At 35.3% G+C, this 19,788-nt stretch overlaps 1 protein-coding gene across 7 annotated transcripts in view; it reads left to right on the top strand.

Moving 5' to 3' along the window:
* LOC123674917 (snRNA-activating protein complex subunit 3-like) overlaps positions 1-19,788 on the top strand; it is a 43,398-nt gene that overhangs the window by 7,826 nt on the left and 15,784 nt on the right. Inside the window, exons 1-4 of one of the 7 annotated variants that reach the window (XM_045610077.1) lie at positions 11,343-12,104; positions 13,482-13,727; positions 14,885-15,047; positions 15,240-15,517. In XM_045610077.1, the coding sequence (XP_045466033.1) occupies positions 11,469-12,104; positions 13,482-13,727; positions 14,885-15,047; positions 15,240-15,517 (1,323 nt within the window). In that variant the 5' untranslated portion in view covers positions 11,343-11,468. Of the gene's footprint in view, positions 1-6,813; positions 7,044-11,342; positions 12,105-13,481; positions 13,728-14,884; positions 15,048-15,239; positions 15,518-19,788 lie in introns of those variants that run through there. The other 6 variants (XM_045610081.1, XM_045610079.1, XM_045610080.1 and 3 more) reach the window with 6 other exon arrangements.

Genomic DNA, 19,788 nt, shown 5'->3' with positions numbered 1-19,788 from the left:
AAGTGCAGAAGGCATTGATATTCTTCCACGAGTTCAAAATTCAAAAACGAGCCACGAAGTGGCAAGTTTTGGAATGAACGAGTGGTAGAATGAGCCTTCTTTACGAGTATTATACATTATTTTCTCTAATTCATTGCATTTTCATTGAAATTAATGAAATATTTCCATAAATATAATTTAGTGATTTTTGCATTGGAAAATGTTGGTTGGCAGAACTGATTTCTTTAAGGCAAATTGATGAATTGACAGATAAAGCCGTGGCGGAAAGTTCAGAGTACCAACATAGAATAATAGAATATAACCATAAAAACTGTGCGTTTCTGATATATTCTTGAACGATTTTGTTCTACAAGATGTGGAAGAATGAACGGAATAACCACAGAATTAGAGAAAAGTGATTTTTGGAACCTTGTATAATCTAAACGGTTGAATTCAGAGCTATGATGTAAAGAAGAAATTTGATCAGCATCATTAGTTCTACGAGTACAAAATGAAAAAATTTCAAACAAATTCACCAAAACCCAATTTTCCTTTCATACGGTAAGTGGTCCTTTGTGTAGTTATCCATTCAATCAAGGAAAACCTCAATTCAAATACTTCCGAAAGGTTCAGAATTGCATTCAACTACTTTTCTGCAAAACTCTCATGTTTCTCCACGCCTTCCACTGGAAGCCGACAGGACATATTTCTCACTGACGTGTCAAGCTTGCTGTCCTAGTTGCATCAACTGTGCGGATTCCCAATGGAAAACAGAAAAAATTACAGTCATTCATTCTGCAAACACGTTATCGTTGGTTGATTAAAAACCACGCTGTGTCGCAAGCCAATATTACGTGCCGAATTTCCAACAAATTAGGGGATGTCGATTTTAGAGATGTATTGCGATCGATTTGCCAACAAAGGCTTTAATATTCGATTGAAATTCACTGAACTCTATGGTCCCTCTTTGTGATCCGGAATCTATATTAATACCTACTGGACCCACGCGATGGAAATTTGAAAGGTATCGATTGGAATTTAGTTTATGACCCCTTTATTCCGGAAACATTGATTTTGGTTGAAAGGAGTTCTCTTATCGAAATAATCCCGGGTTCTATGTTGAACCTTGAGGAACACCACTGGAGTCAATCCCTCGAAACTTCCTCTCAAGTGCCGTAAAGAAGTAAGTATTGCAAGTTTTATTATTTCAAATGAATCAGGCGCGGATCCACGGGAGGGGAACTGGGGGAACGTTCCCCCCCCAAATGGCCCGGGCACCTCTTAAATTTTGTCGGCCCTTCTAGAATTTTACGAACTAAGGCTCAAATAATTACAAGATCAGCAAAAATTTGGCGCAATTTCTGAAACAAAGATGTTGAAAGTACGGATACGGAATGGAAATGCAATAAGGTTAGAAATAATATGAATATGGACCAATATATAGGTTCAAACGTTCCGCAATAAACACGTTCAAAGATGCCGCAATTGGGTCATAAATATTACTGTCGCGCGTCGGCATGTGATTCTCTGCTTACCCCGATTTCCAAGAGTTTTTTTGCGCTTCATAAATCTTGTCGGTATCTCTTTGACAAACCATCAATTTTTGTGTGAAGTGTGGCTTCTTTGATGGGTATAGATCTTCAGGCGTTATCTCTGATATTTCAGCAATTGTTTTTAATTTCAATTCACCAATCAGAATTATGAACCCCAAGGAGAGGGAAAAGGAAAAATATTTGAATACTAGGAGTGTAGACGACCAGAATAAGCAGTTGTTTTCTATTTATTAATTTGTATATTGTGAAATTTTTTTGTGACCCCAAAATATAATTGTTGTATTGTACTAGGACAAATTTAGTCTCAACAAGTCTTAGATGTTCTTATTTTTGTTCACCTGCCCAATATAGGTATATAAACCTCTATTTGTATGATGGTAAAGATCAAAATATTTCATTGGTATTCCACTAATGTTAAATGAATATAATTTGAGTACGCATTCTACCAATGCAACAATTTTTGACATGGTGCTGTAGTAACATCTGGAATCGAACAAATTTTTATTATAAATATACCTCAAACTTTGGCTTTTTGCATTTCAAATCACGTTGAATCCAAATCTGCAATAAAAAATTAGTTAATCCGCCTTACGCAAGCCTTTTAGTCCGTCGAGAGAGGAGGGGGCGAGTGTGATTTTCCCCGGGACCATGATTTTTGGCAGCCTGTAATTTTCAGAATTCCGTCAACAAAACAATTCCTGAGTGAATTTTTTTTTACTTATCACATGAAACATAACAAGACGTTGAATATTTATTTTATATCGGGTCGAGGCCCTCCGCCTACCCTTAACATTATCTATTCCTGTTATTCGGGTCTAATGATGTTTGAGTTACCTACTCAATACGAGGTTTACGATGCAGCCTCTTGGAACGGATGGCAATAAAAATAGACAATTATGAAAGAATAATAACACGTGCATGCGAAATATTTCCTCTTTGTTGGTACTTTGGAAAAAAGGATCTGAAATATGATCTTCAATAAAAGCAGGCCTACTTGCCAATATATTTCCTATTTTGTTTATCATGAGAAATATTTAGCTTTGTTGAATAATCATAGGAATGGATTGCTAAAATTGGAGGTATAAAGGAATATGAGAGATTCCTTGGATAATAAAAAAAGGCCTATAAATATGGGCCCGTTAACGCTTTGTTTTCGAGATACAGAGTGTTTATTGTAAGTCTTGTAATCTATTTTTTTGTGATGATTATACCAGTTTATCAAATCTTTCTTCATCTTCGCTACAGGTGCGGTAAATAAGTATCAAAACTTATAATAAAATTTATTCATCATAGCTTCTAACTGGATCTTCGTTATAAGTTGGATTTTTCTGAGTATTAGCATAGTATATCCTTATACTATGGTATTAGGTAGATACTAGAGAATAGTTTGAAATTTTTTTCTAGAAATCAGTAGCAGATAGGACAGAACTGCAAGAAACCAAAAAGTGTAGTACTCGATCAAAGTTTCTTTTAACTTTTTTCTAAACTACCTGTAGTCTTCCAAAAAAAATGAACTATTTTCTTGACAGGGTTGAAGGTCAGGTTGTTGTAACAAAAATCTATAGTTCATCATTAAAAAAGGTCTCAAACTAATAGCTCATTCCAAAAAAAAGTTCTGGAGGAAAAGAGCGGGCACTGTTCTAGAAAAACTATCACCCTGTAGATTTGTATTCAAAATTAATACTCGATCACATGATGAAAACTTTAAATTAGAATATCTATGCCAAATTCAAGTTAAATATCTTGTAAAGCACAGGTGCTATGAGAAAAAACTTGAAAAAATCAAACTCCAACACCCTGTATCTGGAAAACAAAGAGTGAACCTAGTGTCATTTTGAAGAAAAAAGTGGTCCATTTTGAAGTGAAAGCTTGTATCTTTCTATGATTAAATTTAAATGACATAATCGACTGAACACAAGTGATATAGAAAATGTCAAAAAACTAATACACTTTGTTACTTTATACACTGTGTCCGTAAAGTACGGAACAAATTCATTTTTAGCTAAACAGACCATTTTAAGAAATAATCGTGAAACACGTCGATTTTTTATTTTAATTTACCGTATTTTAAAATGATAATCTAATATACAGGGTGAATTACTTTCGAGTAATCACGTCACCGTCATTTATTTTAAAAGGAACACCCCCATTTTGTCTCAATTTTCCGATTACTTTATCTGAGCTGATTCCAAAAATGTATCACATGTTGATTCCAATTGGTCCTGTACCAATTGAAATCAATATGTGATACAGTTTTGGAATACAAAACATATGTATTTTTGTCCATCCTGTACCAATTGGAATCAAAATGTGATACATTTTTGGAATCAGCTCAGCTAGAGTAATCGGAAAATTGAGACAAAATGGGGGTGTTCCATTTGAAAGAAATGACGGTGACGTCATTACTCGAAAGTAATTAACGCTGTATATTAGATTATTATTTTAAAATACAGTAAATTGAAATAAAAAATTGACGTGTTTCACGATTATTTCTTAAAATGGTCTGTTTTTAGCTAAAAATGAATTTGTTCCATACTTTACGGACACAGTGTATAATTTGAAAATACAAGTAAATGTATGGGGACATTTTTTATTCTATTCATTTCATCTTCAATACATTTTTTGAAAACCCATATTAATGAACGGCAAAAAAAATGACGTCCCAAAATGGCGGAAGTATCGAAAAGTTCCCCCCCCAAAAGTGGGTCCTGGATCCGCGCCTGAAATGAATATATTGTATTATTCATTGAATCGGGGTCCTTACGAATCTGTTTTTCTTCCGGGACCTGCGATCAAGTTGATCTCTTGCTCTTAACCCTACCTATTCATACAAACTCAGGGAGGCCGTTGATTTCACGTCAGAGCAGCTTTCCTTATTTTCCATTTCTACCAGAAAATTACATTATATTCAAAAAGAGGTATGAATTTTCGTATAACATCTTTTATGAAATTGCTTCTTTTCGAATCTACATTTTCCTAATTAAATACTCAGATGAAATATAACATTATACGAATGTAACCGACTTCTTTTTATTACATTATCTACATTATCTTCCCAGAATCGTAATCTTCCTGTAAAAAAAAAAAATGAGAAGAATGTATGTCGTTATTATGGATCACTCCCTTGTTGAAATGAGCTTAGGATCGTACATCCTTCTCCCTCCCTTTAGAATTCTGGTACGCGAAACAAAATACAGGGATGAAGAAGAATTCTGTATGGATAGTAATTAAGGTCAATAAGGGGAGAAATTTGATGAATTCGTTCCATTCCAAAAATTGGATTAAAAGGAAAACTCATTACAGCTCAACTTTTTTTCGATATACTGCCCCTGGCTGCGATCTGTTTTGGCATAATGGAAAACACAGGGTATCCCTATCGGAGCTCAATTGACCTGAGGGGTGTAAATTGATATCCGGGAAAATTTTCTTGATGAAAAATAACATTTTACGTTGAAAACATAATTTTCAAGAATTCTGTGGTTTCTTCCATCGTGAACTCACGTTCTGCACGAAATGTCCAATATTTAAATTCCAGGCGAAAATATTTTCCCATCGAACGATTTCAGACCTTTATTGTCAGGAACAGTGAACCAATCAAATGAAAGAAATCGATTCAAACAAGGCTATTTCGAATGAATCGAGGATATCTCTTCGCATAAACGGGAAATTCAGTTTTCCGATTGAAGAAATCAAATTCAATTATCACTAATGTTTTCCCTTATTGGAACAGGCCAGCTGTGGGGATATTACACCTGAACGGTTCGATTTTAGGTATTGATGACAGTTGACAGTTCCAGGTAATACGATTCCTGTTCGATAATTATATGTTTGAAGCATTTACGCGTCATATTTGATTCCGGAAAATATGATTTGTAGTTATACTCTCACAGATTTGCATTTGATGATTTGATGGTATAAATATTATGTGTTCTTTTTTTTTTCTTCTCACATATTTTATGGTTTTGATGGTGTTATCTGCTTAAAATTCTGCACGGAGCTGAAAATAGTATATTGTGCAACAAGGGGGGGAATCTAACCTTTCTCGCAAGTGTGGAAGTTTGTGGCACGAGCTTGAAAGGCGAGTGCCGCAAACACACGAGCGAAAAAAGGACTTTTCCTACAACTGCTATGGAAAGTAGCGTATTCTTCATAGCTTACTCAATTTCAAAACTATGTATTGCTCATACTGTGGGAAATATTATTTCTCACGGCACTTTGCCCACACCTCGCTTGGTAGACTAATGAAATTGGGCTTTTGAGTCGTTTCTATGGAAACGCAATAAATTAACACATACTGTCAACGAAGGCCATTTTGATTTGAATTAAGCCCATTACTTGAATTATTGAAATTTGTGCAGTTGTAGGAAAAGTATAGTGTGCAACATTTGAAAAAAGTCCTTTTCTCGCTCGTGTGTTTGCGGCACTCGCCTTTCAGGCTCGTGCCACAAACTTCCACACTCGCGAGAAAAGTTGGACTTTCCCCACTTGTTGCACAATATACTATTCTCCACATGTTGCACCCTATACTTTTCCTACAACTGCATAAATTTCAATAATTCAAGTAATGGACTTGATTAAAATCAAAACGACCTTCGTTGACAGTATGTGCTAATTTATTGCGTTTCCATAGAAACAACTCAAAAGCCCAATTTCATTGGTCTACCAAGCGAGGTGTGGGCAAAGTGGCTCGAGAAATAATATTTCCCACAGTATGAGCAATACATAGTTTTGAAATGGAGTAAGCTATGAAGAATACGCTACTTTTCAAATCAACACTCATAATCTCGACACCTATAATTCTGTTGCAATTCTATGGCTTTGATTACGTTGTCAACATAAACTTTTGCACAGAGCTTGACGCTCTGCGATTTTATATCAATTCGCAAATTTTCCTCACAATCGATTAGGCCGTTTTCGTTTTGAAATTAACATAAAAATTTATTGTCACTTGAATATAAATCAGCTATACTGTCATCTAGTTGTCATTATTGTTTTCACAGAAGAGTTAATAATTTCACTTTGCGTTATTTCATTTTGTCCCTTCAAGCGAACAGAATGAAATGAAATAAATCGACATCTCGAGGAAAAATCCGATGCGAAAATGAAGTTCCGGATAAGAGCATTTCACGTAACAAAAGAGAGTATTTTAAACAACATTTTAGAGGACCTCGCGATCGTCTCGTCGCAAACAAGAAAAACAAACAACTCCGAAAACTTACTTTGAGAGCTTTATCCCCGGCACTCGACAAGAAAGTATCCAACTATTTGCTCATTTTTTCAGGGAAGACGGCAAGGACATCAGACCGATAGTTTTCATTCTGCGCTGCACTTCGGAAAAAAGTAAATCCTCTCACGATGTCCTCTCCAAGGATAATGTAATTTTTTGTTATGTCTGGTCCTCCCGACTTCGACACAAGTATTGGTAATCTCGTTCCATGGAAAAGCAGCTCTTGACGGGGCAGTATTTGGATGGGTGGTCGCTTTCACAAGGGATAAGTGGAAATTTCCAAGGTAAATTTGGAATGAAACCAAAAATTTCATTTCTCTCTCGTACTTCTGTATTCTCCTGCCACTGATTTGAATATTAATTGTCAAATTTTGACAAATTCAGAGAAAATAATGTATAATACTTGTACAGAAGGCTCATAACGGGTGTTTTTTTTCGAGGTATATAACTTTAAATTGGCATTACTGTTCGAGATGGCAACCGATTGAACAGCTGTCGAGTGATTTATTTTCAGTTTAGTTTGGCAATTCATCATGAATAGACTCACGCCTGAACAACGCTTGCAAATAGTGTAATTCTATTTCGAAAATAATGGTTCTCTGCGGAATACGTATCGCGCACTACGTCCATTTTATTTTGTTTAGCGATGAAGCGCACTTCTGGTTGAATGGCTACGTTCACAAACAAAACTGCCGCATTTGGAGTGAAGCTAATCCTCAAGTATATGTCAAAACACCGTTACATCCAGAAAAACTGACTGTTTGGTGCGCTTTATGGGCTTGTGGAATCATTGGTCGGTACTTCTTCAAAACCGATGATGAACGTTACAGTCAATGGTGATCGGTATAGAGCCATGATTACTAACTTTTTCATTACCGAATCGAACAACCATGATGTCCAGGAGCTGTGGTTCCAACAAGACGGGGCAACATGTCACACAGCTCGTGTCACAATCGATTTATTGAAAGACACGTTTGGTGACCGCCTAATTTCATGTTTTGGACCTGTGAATTGGCCTCCAAGATCTTGTGATTTAACACCGCTATACCACTTTCTGTGGGGCTATGTAAATCATTGGTCTATGCGGATAAGCCACAAACCCTTGACCATTTGGAAGACAACATTCGCCGTGTTATTGCCGATATACGGCCACAAATGTTGGAAAAAGTCATCGAAAATCGGACGTCCACATTGGACTACATCCGAGCCAGCCGTGGCGGTCATATGCCAGAAATCATATTTAAAAGATAATGCCACTAGATTATCTTGCGGATAAATAAAACTCATGTCAATCGAATAATCCATCGTTGTTTTATTGCAATTTAAAGTTCTATAGCTCTAAAAAAAAACACCCTTCACATATAACATTCGTTCATTCAAAAACTCTCCACTTCGTGGTTCGTTTTTGAATTTTGAATATGTGGAAGAATATCAATGTCCTCTCCACTTGTTATATGAATAACTCTGATTCTCTGATTCAATGAATTTTCAATGAAATTAATGGAATATTTCCTAAATATCGTTTAATAATTTTTGGATTGAAAAGTTTTCTGCATCACAAAATTTGATAGATAATAAAAAACTCCGAGGCAGGAGAATTGTGAGTACCAACATATAATATTAAAAACTAACCGTGAAATATGTGTGAATCTGAGATATTCTCGCATGATTTTGTTCCACAAGGTATGGCACAGATTAAGAGGAATAGCCTTTCCAATTTTGAACATGAAAACTGTCTTCAGGGCAATAAATAAAATATCATGGTTGGTATTCAATGCAAAGGATTGAACAAGCACAAGTGAATCAGGAGTTTTTGAGTTAACATGATCAACTTATTATGAAATACCTACGTAGATTGATTTAACTACCCTAAACTATATGAAATGTATTATGATAGGCTGTATAAAATAACTATTTCAATCTTCGTACAAAATTTGTTGTGGATAGCGCGATCAGAAACATGGAAGACATTAGAAATTAATATGAAACGAAAAAGTATAACTTTCCTCCAATTTTACAATATAATCATTTACTTTCAATATTTTTCTTTTCAACTTTTCATTTCCCTGCTTCGTTTCTGTTGAGTCAATAAAAAGTTTCTTCAACTCTGATCGAAACTGACCCAAGAAAATGTAGGCTACAGACATTGTTCTTGGATGAAAAGGAAAGTCCCTGGAGAAGTTCGATAGTCAATTATTCGTTCTTTCAGCGTATCAAAGATAGACCTTTCCCCCCCACCATTTGACTTTTCCCAAATAATCGATACCCTGAAAAAACAATTACAGCCAATTGCTCCAGGCACTGTTTTTTTTATAAAAGCATCTGAGCAAACAATGTATATAATTCTTAATGACTTCCTCGAAGTTGTTGGGCTCTAACTTCGTTTCCTCAGAAGTTTCGGGGATAAAAATGAAACTCCGGAGAATATTGTAAAATTAAGTTTGACTTTTTCTTGGATACATAGAATTCTTTCATGTTCTCTATGGACTGAAGGAAAGTTACGTAAAAAACATTTTTGTCCCCCTAAGAGAATACGACAAAATTGATTTCGATATTTTCCGGCAGATCAGAGAACTTTGTCTGGAGTAATGAAAAAAACTGAAAACATCTTTTCAATAGACAAGACAATTCTTGAATGAGGGGAGACATTTTGTATATCTGCCATGGAACAGATAAAATTATAACATATTTTCAAGAATTTTGATCAATTTTTAGCGCGAATGGATTTTTATGGCTCAAGTATAACAATTGAAAATAGTCACAAACACCATAATTTTTTTCACAAAATTAGACAATGGAACAGTTTTTCTCTATTTCAGTATCTAAATGAATGAACTCATTACAGCATCGTTTTCAGTTATATTTTCGTTTTGTGGTTGTCTAACCTGACTTCCAATCCTATCAAATTTCAACAAACGTCAATAATTGTCAGTATAATATAATTTGGTTATAGTGAAATGATTTGCAACATTATTCGCAATTTCTCTTGATTCTGGTGGTGTTTAATCGATTTCGTCAGACATAATTCACGAATTTAATGCGTAATTGTAAATTATTTGAATATTCGAAACGTACGATTCATATTCAAATTCCGTAATCTGTCAATTTTCGTAACAGACATACCAACTGCCAAGATACAATACAAAAGTCACTAGGATATTTAATCTGAATTTTTCATTTATTTTCGACAATATTTCACAAAACTTGGCTGAAATAGAGAAAACATCTTCTAATATCTTATCTTATCTTATCTTATCTTAATACTCGTTGCAGAAGGCAATTCCAACACTCATGAGTTCGAAAACTAGCTCCTTCGTCGTTGGAATAGGAGCCCATTCTGCAACTTGTTTTAGAATATACTATTTTCATTTTCCAGTATGGAAATGAAAAAATTATTACGATTCATGGCAAAACACAATTAAACGTTACTTTTCTTACAAAAAACAATTGATTTTACTTTTGTTAGATTGTGCACCGTATGCTTTCTCTGTTTTGACCGAAATGGTTCATTTTGTTAGAGGTACTTCAACGATATAGCATATCAACGAACATTCACGAAATAATTGGACTTTAAAAATATCACATTCCTCATCAATTAGTCGACCTCGATATTCAAGACCCCCCCTCGAGTTTTAATTCGAAAATAACAGACATTTGGGTAAAACCCTCTGTTCTCTCGGAAAAGGAGCACAATATAATATAATTTCCCGCGAACAATTTCATCTCGGTTTTCCATCTTCTTATAGGCGCACAAGGCACTTAACAAGCTTAGGGCCGAACACACCCTATTTCGTTCTTAATGATAAATATAACCTCGAAATTACTTTCCCCTTGTCACATATTGTTTCATTCGGCCAGTTCCACGACGATAAATAACTTTTTTTATTGAATCTCCTCTGCCACCTGGTCATCTGGAACGATGTTGCTTCAAGCAGAAATAATCCTGGGGTATTATTTCTTGTAATCTGGGTAGTAAGGCAGGGAAATAATCATTTGCTCAAATTGAGTGGATAGTGGACAATCTCCCAAGGAACTTCAGTGAATAAATGAAAATATAATAAGAAAATTGTGAAAGTTTTGTATAAAACCTTGAGCCTACTTCGATATTGAATAACACCGTATTATTCAATCAGTTGTACGAATTATAAATATTGATAACATAATTTACCAAGTAGAGAATAGAATGTATCATAGGTCATATCAAATTGAAGATAACATTAGCGGCACTTGTGTAAGCATTAAATATTCATTGGAATTACATATTTATATTCATTCCTTCATTTGCTTCTATGTGTTGGGTTCACTTCTGGGTAGGTTCCACAGAACTACTTGATCACAGATTATCTGCTCTTTTCTACGTGCCTGAGATGGAGAAAAACAAAGCAGAGTGCTAACTCCTTACCTGAGCAATAATAAATCTTTCAAGATTTACATATATTGGTATCAAAAGCTTCATCGCTTATCCATAAACATTTATAAATAACATTCCCTTCTAATCCAAGAATATATCGTTGTACGCCATTGATATGAGCCTTGCTAAAATAGTTTACAGATTTTGTTACATCATCAACTGTCATTGAATACTACAGTCTATATCGAATGCATTTCTAGCGCACTGCAGTTAGTTGTGAGCAGAAAATCACATACATTATCGAAGGATTATAAGTTGAATTTTACCAGGTACTAAACTTCTTCAGGGTTCAAATAAAATGGAGGGAACCCAGCAAAACTATAAAATACATCACAAAAACGCTAATAAAGAAGATTTCAAAAGAGTTGTAACAACAGGAGAAGTCTCAAACATTATATTCGAAATGATAACTCAACCGTTTTTGATAGTTGGTTTTCACATTATATGCAACAAAACACAATGTTCTTTTGGATCACCTCCAGATTTCAGTCAGTATTCGTCTTTGTCCATGTTTTTCGATAAACAAGCCTTCTTTTGTTATCTTGGATTGGTAACTTTGATTTTTCTTCTCGATTGTATACCTTTAGGAGGCAAAATGTGTCGTGCGGATGATCATACTTACAATTTAAATGGATTTAATTCATTATTACTGTTGATACTAGTTTGGTTCATTTGTGAAACTGTTGGATTTCCTATTTCTTTCTATGTAACCGAGCATATTTTACAGTTGGTAGTCAGTAACATGATTTTTCAAGCTTCCCTTGGGATTTTTTTGTATATTTATAGTTTTGTTGTGGAACCGAATAAACTCAACCCTAAGGAAATTGGTACACCTTTTATCAGTGCGTTATACAATGGGAGACAAATAAATCCTCGTTTCTTCAATAAAGTGGACGTTAAAGTTAGTTGGTTGCGGTTATACATCGACACCTGGGTGAGTCTGTTCAAAAAAATACGGATCAATTTTAACGGAAATACTGGGTAATTTTTTTTCGATATTGCAAGAATCTTTAATGTTCAGTTCTATATACATACGTTAAATTTCAACCAGATACTATTGTTTATAACGGATTTTCTTTTCAATGATCTCTGTGTGTGTTTTTCCTAGTGTTGGTGACGCCAGTTAACATTAAGGTTCAAATTACTATTTTGAAGGGTGTTTTTTTAGAGCTATAGAACTTTAAATTGCAATAAAACAACGATAGATTATTGGATTGACATGAATTTTATTTATCCGCAAGATAATCTTGTGGCATCACATTTTAAATATGATTTCTGCCATATGACCGTCACGGCTGGCTCGGATGTAGTCCAATTTTCGATGAATTTTTCTAACATTTGTGGCCGTATATCGGCAATAACTCGGCGAATGTTGTCTTCTAAATGGTGAAGGGTTTGTGGCTTATCCGCATAGACCAATGACTTTACATAGCCCCACAGAAAGTAGTCTAGCGGTGTTATATCACAAGATCTTGGAGGCCAATTCACAGATCCAAAACGTGAAATTAGGCGGTCACCAAACGTGTCTTTAAATAAATCGATTGTGGCACGAGCTGTGTGACATGTTGCGCCGTCTTGTTGGAACCACAGCTCCTGGACATCATGGTTGTTCAATTCAGGAACGAAAAAGTTAGTAATCATGGCTTCATACCGATCACCATTGACTGTAACGTTCTGGCCATCATCGTTTTTGAAGAAGTACGGACCAATGTTTCCACCAGCCCATAAAGCGCACCAAACAGTCAGTTTTTCTGGATGTAAAGTTGTTTCGACATACACTTGAGGATTAGCTTCACTCCAAATGGGGCAGTTTTGTTTGTTGACGTAACCATTCAACCAGAAGTGCGCTTCATCGCTAAACAAAATAAAATGGACGTAGTACGCGATACGTATTCCGCGCAGAACCATTATTTTCGAAATGAAATTGCACTATTTGCAAGCGTTGTTCAGGCGTGAGTCTATTCATGATGAATTGCCAAACCAAACTGAGAATGAATCATTCGACAGCTGTTAAATCGGTCGCCATCTCGAACAGTAGTGCCAACTTAAAGTTATATACCTCGAAGAAAAACACCCGTTACAAAACTTTCAGTCCAATTTCAAGCATCTGAGATACAATCTTGCCCTGATTTTTGGTTTCCAGATTATAAGAAACAAACGGACAGACTTTCATGTGTAGACGATTTCAGTTATCAGCACTCAAATCAAATCTCATCGAAAAACTGATACAATGTGACAAATTATCCTGTGTTTAGCGACGAGCTCTAAAACAGTTGCAATATCTGAGATTTATTTATGTGTTTTCTTCCAGGTCATAGCCGAAATTTCATTGGTTCTGAGGGGCCTGAACCTGACATCAAAATCTGGACTTGAACTCAATAACATAAACTGGAATTCACTCTCCTCACACCCAACTCTAGTCGCGCTGGCAATTCTTAAATGTACATATTGCTTCTGCCAACTGTACAACGAGAGTGGAAATATGAATTCATATTTCACAAGGAATGAAGGGATGGGATACAATACAGCAATGGCGAATTCATTCAGATGGAGTGGCGTGAGTAGTATATCATCCAGTTGAAATTTCGTGAAAAAAAAAGCTGCGTTTTCCATACAACGGTTCGTTATTCCCCTTTGGAATGTCATAATACTCGCAGAAATACCTGAAAATGAATGCCATCGTTTGGGGTTGTCACGTAGTGATTTTTGATTCGAATTATATGAAAAATTTTCTGCTAATGGGATGTGGCACTTTGCCTTTTTACTCTCATCGAATAAGTACTAACGTGAGATAAGGAAATAACAGAAATTTCAAACCTGCGGATGCTCAATGTTCACTATTTATCTGAAATAGTTGAGTTCTGTTAAGACCTCTCACTTCCCATACTCAAAGATTATTTCTTTCACTTCCCAATGAAGAATGAAAATTAATATCACCAATTCAAGAGTTTACTTTCAGAATTTATATATCATCTTTCGGTTATCATTTATTCTTTTAAACGTACAGTAAAATATATCATTATATACCTAAGACTGCATTGTAAAGGGAGTTTTTTTTAGAGCTTTAGAACTTGAAATTGCAATAAAACAACGATTGATTATTCGATTGACATGAATTTCATTTATCCGCAAGATAATCCTGAGGTCACCAAACGTGTCTTTCTATAAATCTATTGTTGGACGAGCTGTGTGACATGTTGCGCCTTCTTGTTGGAACCACTGCTCCTGGATATCATGGTTGTTCAATTCAGGAATGAAAAAATTAGTAATCATGGCTCTAAACCGATCACCATTGACTGTAACGTTCTGGCCATCATCGTCTTTGAAGAAGTACCAGCCCATAAAGCGCACCAAACAGTCAGTTTTTCTGGATGTAACGGTGTTTCGACATACAGCTTCACTCCAAATGTAGCAGTTTTGTTTGTTGACCTAACCATTGAACCAGAAGTGCGCTTCATCGCTAAACAAAATAAAATGGACGTAGTGCGCGATACGTATTCCGCACAGAACCATCATTTTAGAAATGAAATTTCACTTTTTGCAAGCGTTGTTCAGGCGTGAGTCTATTTATGATAAATTGCCAAACCAAACTGAGAATAAATCACTTGACAGCTGTTGAATCGGTCGACATCTTGAACAGTAATGCCAACTTAAAGTTATATACCTCGAAAAAAAACACCCGTTACCTTTACTCTCAAACGTTCCTATTTTCAGTTGATCGCCCAAACAAAGTATATAATGGAGCATAAAATACACTATCCAAACTGGGAATTGGCTTGCTTACTTTTCATTTACCTCTTCGCTCAGTATGTATACAGCACGACGAACGTCCAAAAAGACCATTTCAGAAGCTTTCCTAACAGTCCGGAATCAAAAAGTAAGTTTAATATTTCGTTCCCCAATTGATTTTCTATTGAATTATTAAACAACGAAATAATAAACCTCAGAAAGTAATAAAATAAGCTAAATTTTATAGGAAAAACATCAAAACTAGTGAATTAAATACGATAGATTGGGAATCCTAAGAAAAAATTATTGAAATTTGCTTTTTTTATATTTGTGGTTTCAGGAATGAAAAAAATCCCAACTTCTCAAGGCAAAGACATCTTATGTGACGGTTGGTGGGGAAGATTAAGACAACCAAATATAATGGCAGATATAGTTATACATCTAACATGGATTCGATTTGGTTTCACAGCACCTCCTGTTTTGTCAATCATTGGAGTTTTTTATTATCTTGTCGACAGAGCTATTGTTTCTCAAAAATATTGCAGGAATAAGTATGGCCTTGCTTGGCAAAAATACTGTAGGAAAGTTAAGTATGTTCTTGTGCCTTTTGTTTATTAATTTTGTACTTAATCAAACATATGAATTTAAAATTCCAAAAGAAGTGTTTTATTCTGATCCACCTATAAATATTTGTTGTTCAATTTTTCGGGATATCTCGAACTCTGAAAGAAAACACTGACTCTATTCATTTATTGCATATTTGATTTATTCACACTAAAAGAATAATATAATTGATAGTTTTCACGCCGAAATCGATGGAACCTTTCATGCCTCTCTGTGCTAATGATGTCACTTTATAAACAGTTCCGAATATGAAGTTTTCCGAAATATTTTTGATGTCATCGCCCATTTTTTCACTTGCCGTTTTAACTTTATCCTTTATTGATTTTGGTACAACGCCAACACCATCTTCAGTAACTGAAATGAGTTGAGTAGGAAATAAGTAAAAACAGAAATGCAGGTTTTATATCATAATATCAAAAAAAAAAAGACTTTTTAGAAGCTAAATCTATATAAACTTAAAACATGGTTGGGTTAGGTACACCTTTTATAACTCAGAAACGGCTGAATCGATTTTTATAATTTTTGATTCGATGTCACTAAAAGTAGAAGAATAAACATGAAAAAAAGTACTAAAGCAAGGTTTTTCAGAGATAGTACGATGAACTCATAAATCAATTTATTCTGTGATCAATTAAAGCAAAGTTATAACTTGAGTCTCCATAGAGACGATATAATCTATGGTTTTGTTAGTGAACGAATCTAGTTTCTTTTCATAATTCGTGATAGTTTCGAACATAGAGTCGATCTTGCTCTTCATCTTTTCAGCAACACTGCTGAGCTTATCTGCCACACCAGATGCTGTATCTTGAGGGATTACGATGCTTCTTTTATTGATACCTAAAACAGAACAAAACGTGCCTCTTTATTTCTAGCCAAAACTTGATTCTGGTAGACAAAATAAATAAAAGCGCTGATTTTAGTATGAAGAAAAAGTAGGCACCTTGTCATCAAGAAAAGAAGCATCACCTCATTTGGAGGCGCCTTTTGTTATTTTGTCTAAGGCCAATTTGGGATTCAGTGGAATGAGCTCAGAAAAATATCAGGAAGAAATTTAAATATAATTTAGAAAGGACCTTTGTTTCACTGCTTACCTTTTTCTTCGGCACAATCCAGCAGAGTTACCAATAATAAAAAAGAGAACACAAAAATGGGAAATTTCATATTTACTTATCGAGTTTAAATGCGTTTGTTTCAATTCAAACGCTCTTTTTACAAAATTGACGGGCAATATCTGGTTTTCACTGTCGAATTGGTATATTTATGATAATTGAACGAATTTTCGTTGACGATAGCGAAACATAAAATTCCTGAAATTATCCTTCATTATAGAGATAACTCAAATGGATGGATTCCATAAAACAGGTGACTCTTTTTATTGTTAAATGGGAAAATTTGAGTTTTCTGGGTGTATTATCGCAACTATGAGTTATGAATCGGCATAAAAAGTGCCGAAAAAATGACATAAAAGTCTGTATACGCAAAACCACCTGCTTGATTTTATGAATTCAGCTTCTTTGCTAGAGAGAGAAATTTCTGAATTTACAGGGTTTTTCAAAAATAAATTTTGTGAGAAAAAATCTGTGAGTTTATTCTATACTGCCATACGAAAATTCTTTCCAAAAATTGAAGGAATCGATCAAACGATTTTGCACAGAATCAAAAGTAGTCTGCACTGTGGCAAAAGTGGTGTAAACCGTCGAAAAAATCACCAAGTATAGTAATATATTAGATGTGATTTATTCTGATATCATTCTTGGTTGGATTATTAGGTGTACAACTTTGCTTTTGCCGTTTTGCAATAGATGGCTGTAGCGGTAAGTGGTAGTCGAAATAAATAGATCATACAATAAGCTTAGGTATTTGTAAAGATAACGATATCGGAATATTACTTGATTTGTGTCTGCATCATGAAGTTATTCTCGAACAAAGATGTCAGTTTATTAGCCAAATTCTCGTCATTTGCGGAAGGTTTCAATTTTCTGCTTCAATATGAAGAAATCTGCAGCTGAGGCTCATTGAAAGCTCCCAAATATCTGTGGTGAGGCCTCTTTCAGTGAAAGAACGTGCCAAGAATGGTTTCAACGTATCAAGAACGGTAATTTTGACGTCGAAGACTAGCATGGCGATGGAAGGGAGATTTTCGAAGATGCAGAATTGAAGGCATTACTTGATCAAGACTCGTGTCAAACGCAACAAAAATTGGCGAGATCATTGGGACTGACGCAACAAGTCATTTCAAAACGCCTAAGAGTCATGAGAATTATTCAGAAACAAGGAAATTGGGTGCCGTACGAGTTGAAGCTGAGAGATGTTGAACGGCGTTTGTTTGCTTGTGAACAGCTGCTTGCAAGGCAAAGACGAAAAAGATCGCATTGTGACTGGAGACGAAAAATGGATTCATCAAGATAATCCCAAGCGATGAAATCATTGGGATATCTCGGCCATGCTTCCACGTCGCCGGCCAAACCGAATATTCACGGTTCCAAGGACATGCTCAGTATTTGATGAGACCAGCACGGCGTAGTGTATTATGAGTTGTTGAAACCCACTGAAACAATCACAGGCGATCGTTATCGAACGCTATCAATGCGTTTAAGCCGAGCATTGAAAGGCAAACTGCCGCAATACAACGAGATAAAGTGATTTGACAGCATGACAATACTCGACCTCATGTTGCGGAAGTTGTTAAGATATAATTCAAAACGTTGAAATGGGAAGTATTTTCCAGAAGTTGCTCTCTCGGACTATCACCCGTTTAGATCAATGGCACATGGCCTAGCTGATCAGCCCTTCCGGTCTTATGAAGAAGTAAAAATTGGATCGATTCGTGGTTCGCTTCAAAAGATGACCAGTTTTTTCAACGCGGGATTAGTACGCTGCTCAAAGATGGGAGAAAGTAGTGGCCAGCGATGGACAATAAAGCTTTGAATTCCGCCAAAAAACGGCGAAAGCAAAGTTGTACGCCTATGTATTTGAAGATAGTTTTGACTTTGTTATTCATTTGAAATTCGGCATGAGCATTGAAGTGATTGTTGTCAAGTTTTTAGGATCTTCTGTTAGGGTGTTCAGAAATGACTTGAATTGTCGGATAAACAGAATTATCAAGCTTTATCGTTTTAGGCCATTAGTGGCGCAAAATCCTGAAAATACAAACGTCGTGACAAAATGAAAGTTGAAAAACAATATTCCTTTAGTGACTTTTAATGCTACATTCCCACATTCTGCTTGTATATTTGAAACCTGCGTGTTGAGTGGCTCATTGTGCAATTTATTGTAACATGAAACGCAATTCATCCATTAAATTTAATTGTACATTGTCACCAATTGAGACCCTTTCTAAACGCAGATCCATAAGGTGTAACATCAAGTTGATCGAATGAATGTTCTTCAGCGTCGTTCATATTCAAACTTTATGACCTGCCGTCTATATATTTTCTGAATGAAATGTAAATGTGAGCGTTGTCGCTCTGGCTGTTGAATTAATTTGCATGGAACGTTATCAAAGGGTATTATACGGAATTTTCAATGGGAAAAAGAGGACCAGAGGACTTGGAATAAAATTAGATGGTACTTCTGTGTATGTCGACTGAATTAATGCTTTCGAGAGTTGTTGAATTTTTTTTACGTTTTGCTGTATTGACTCTTTTCAGTATTGAACGTTTGAGAGTTTGCCCTTTTTTATGAAAGTTTAGTTTTGATGGCGCTCTCGGAGAATATTCCAAAAACTAACTTTTTCCTGAAGTGTATTGCTGATGCTGCACATTCCTAATGATAACTACCGAACGAAGAGAATTAGAAATTCCAAAAAAATTACACAATATTTCTGTGACTGCATCACTGTTGAAGTTTGGGTATACGCTCTATTAGTGATGATGTCACACACCGCCATTTTAGTTCTCCTGTCAGTGTTCGGAATCCAAACAAACAAATTGTCATTCGAATCAGTACTTTGTCGTTGAAGAAATTGACTTATTTTTATGAATAAGATTATTTAAGGAACGATTTTACTATAATTTGATAAACAGAAGGCACGAGATTAATGCCAGTAAGTTTTACTTGAAGTTCAACTAATAAACACGGCTTTTTACAAAATCTGGGGAATGATACAGGATTCAAACTTACTGGTATTAACCTCGTTCCTTTAGTCTATCAATTAATACTGAAATGGTTGCTCAAATACTCTTATTTATGAAAATAAGCCAATTCCTTCAACAACACCGTAGTAATTTGAATGACAATTTATTTGTTTGGATTCCGAACACTGG

The sequence above is a fragment of the Harmonia axyridis genome, chromosome 3, assembly GCF_914767665.1.
Source record: "Harmonia axyridis chromosome 3, icHarAxyr1.1, whole genome shotgun sequence".
NCBI lineage: Eukaryota > Metazoa > Arthropoda > Insecta > Coleoptera > Coccinellidae > Harmonia > Harmonia axyridis.
This window is presented reverse-complemented; position numbering and strand designations above follow the sequence as displayed.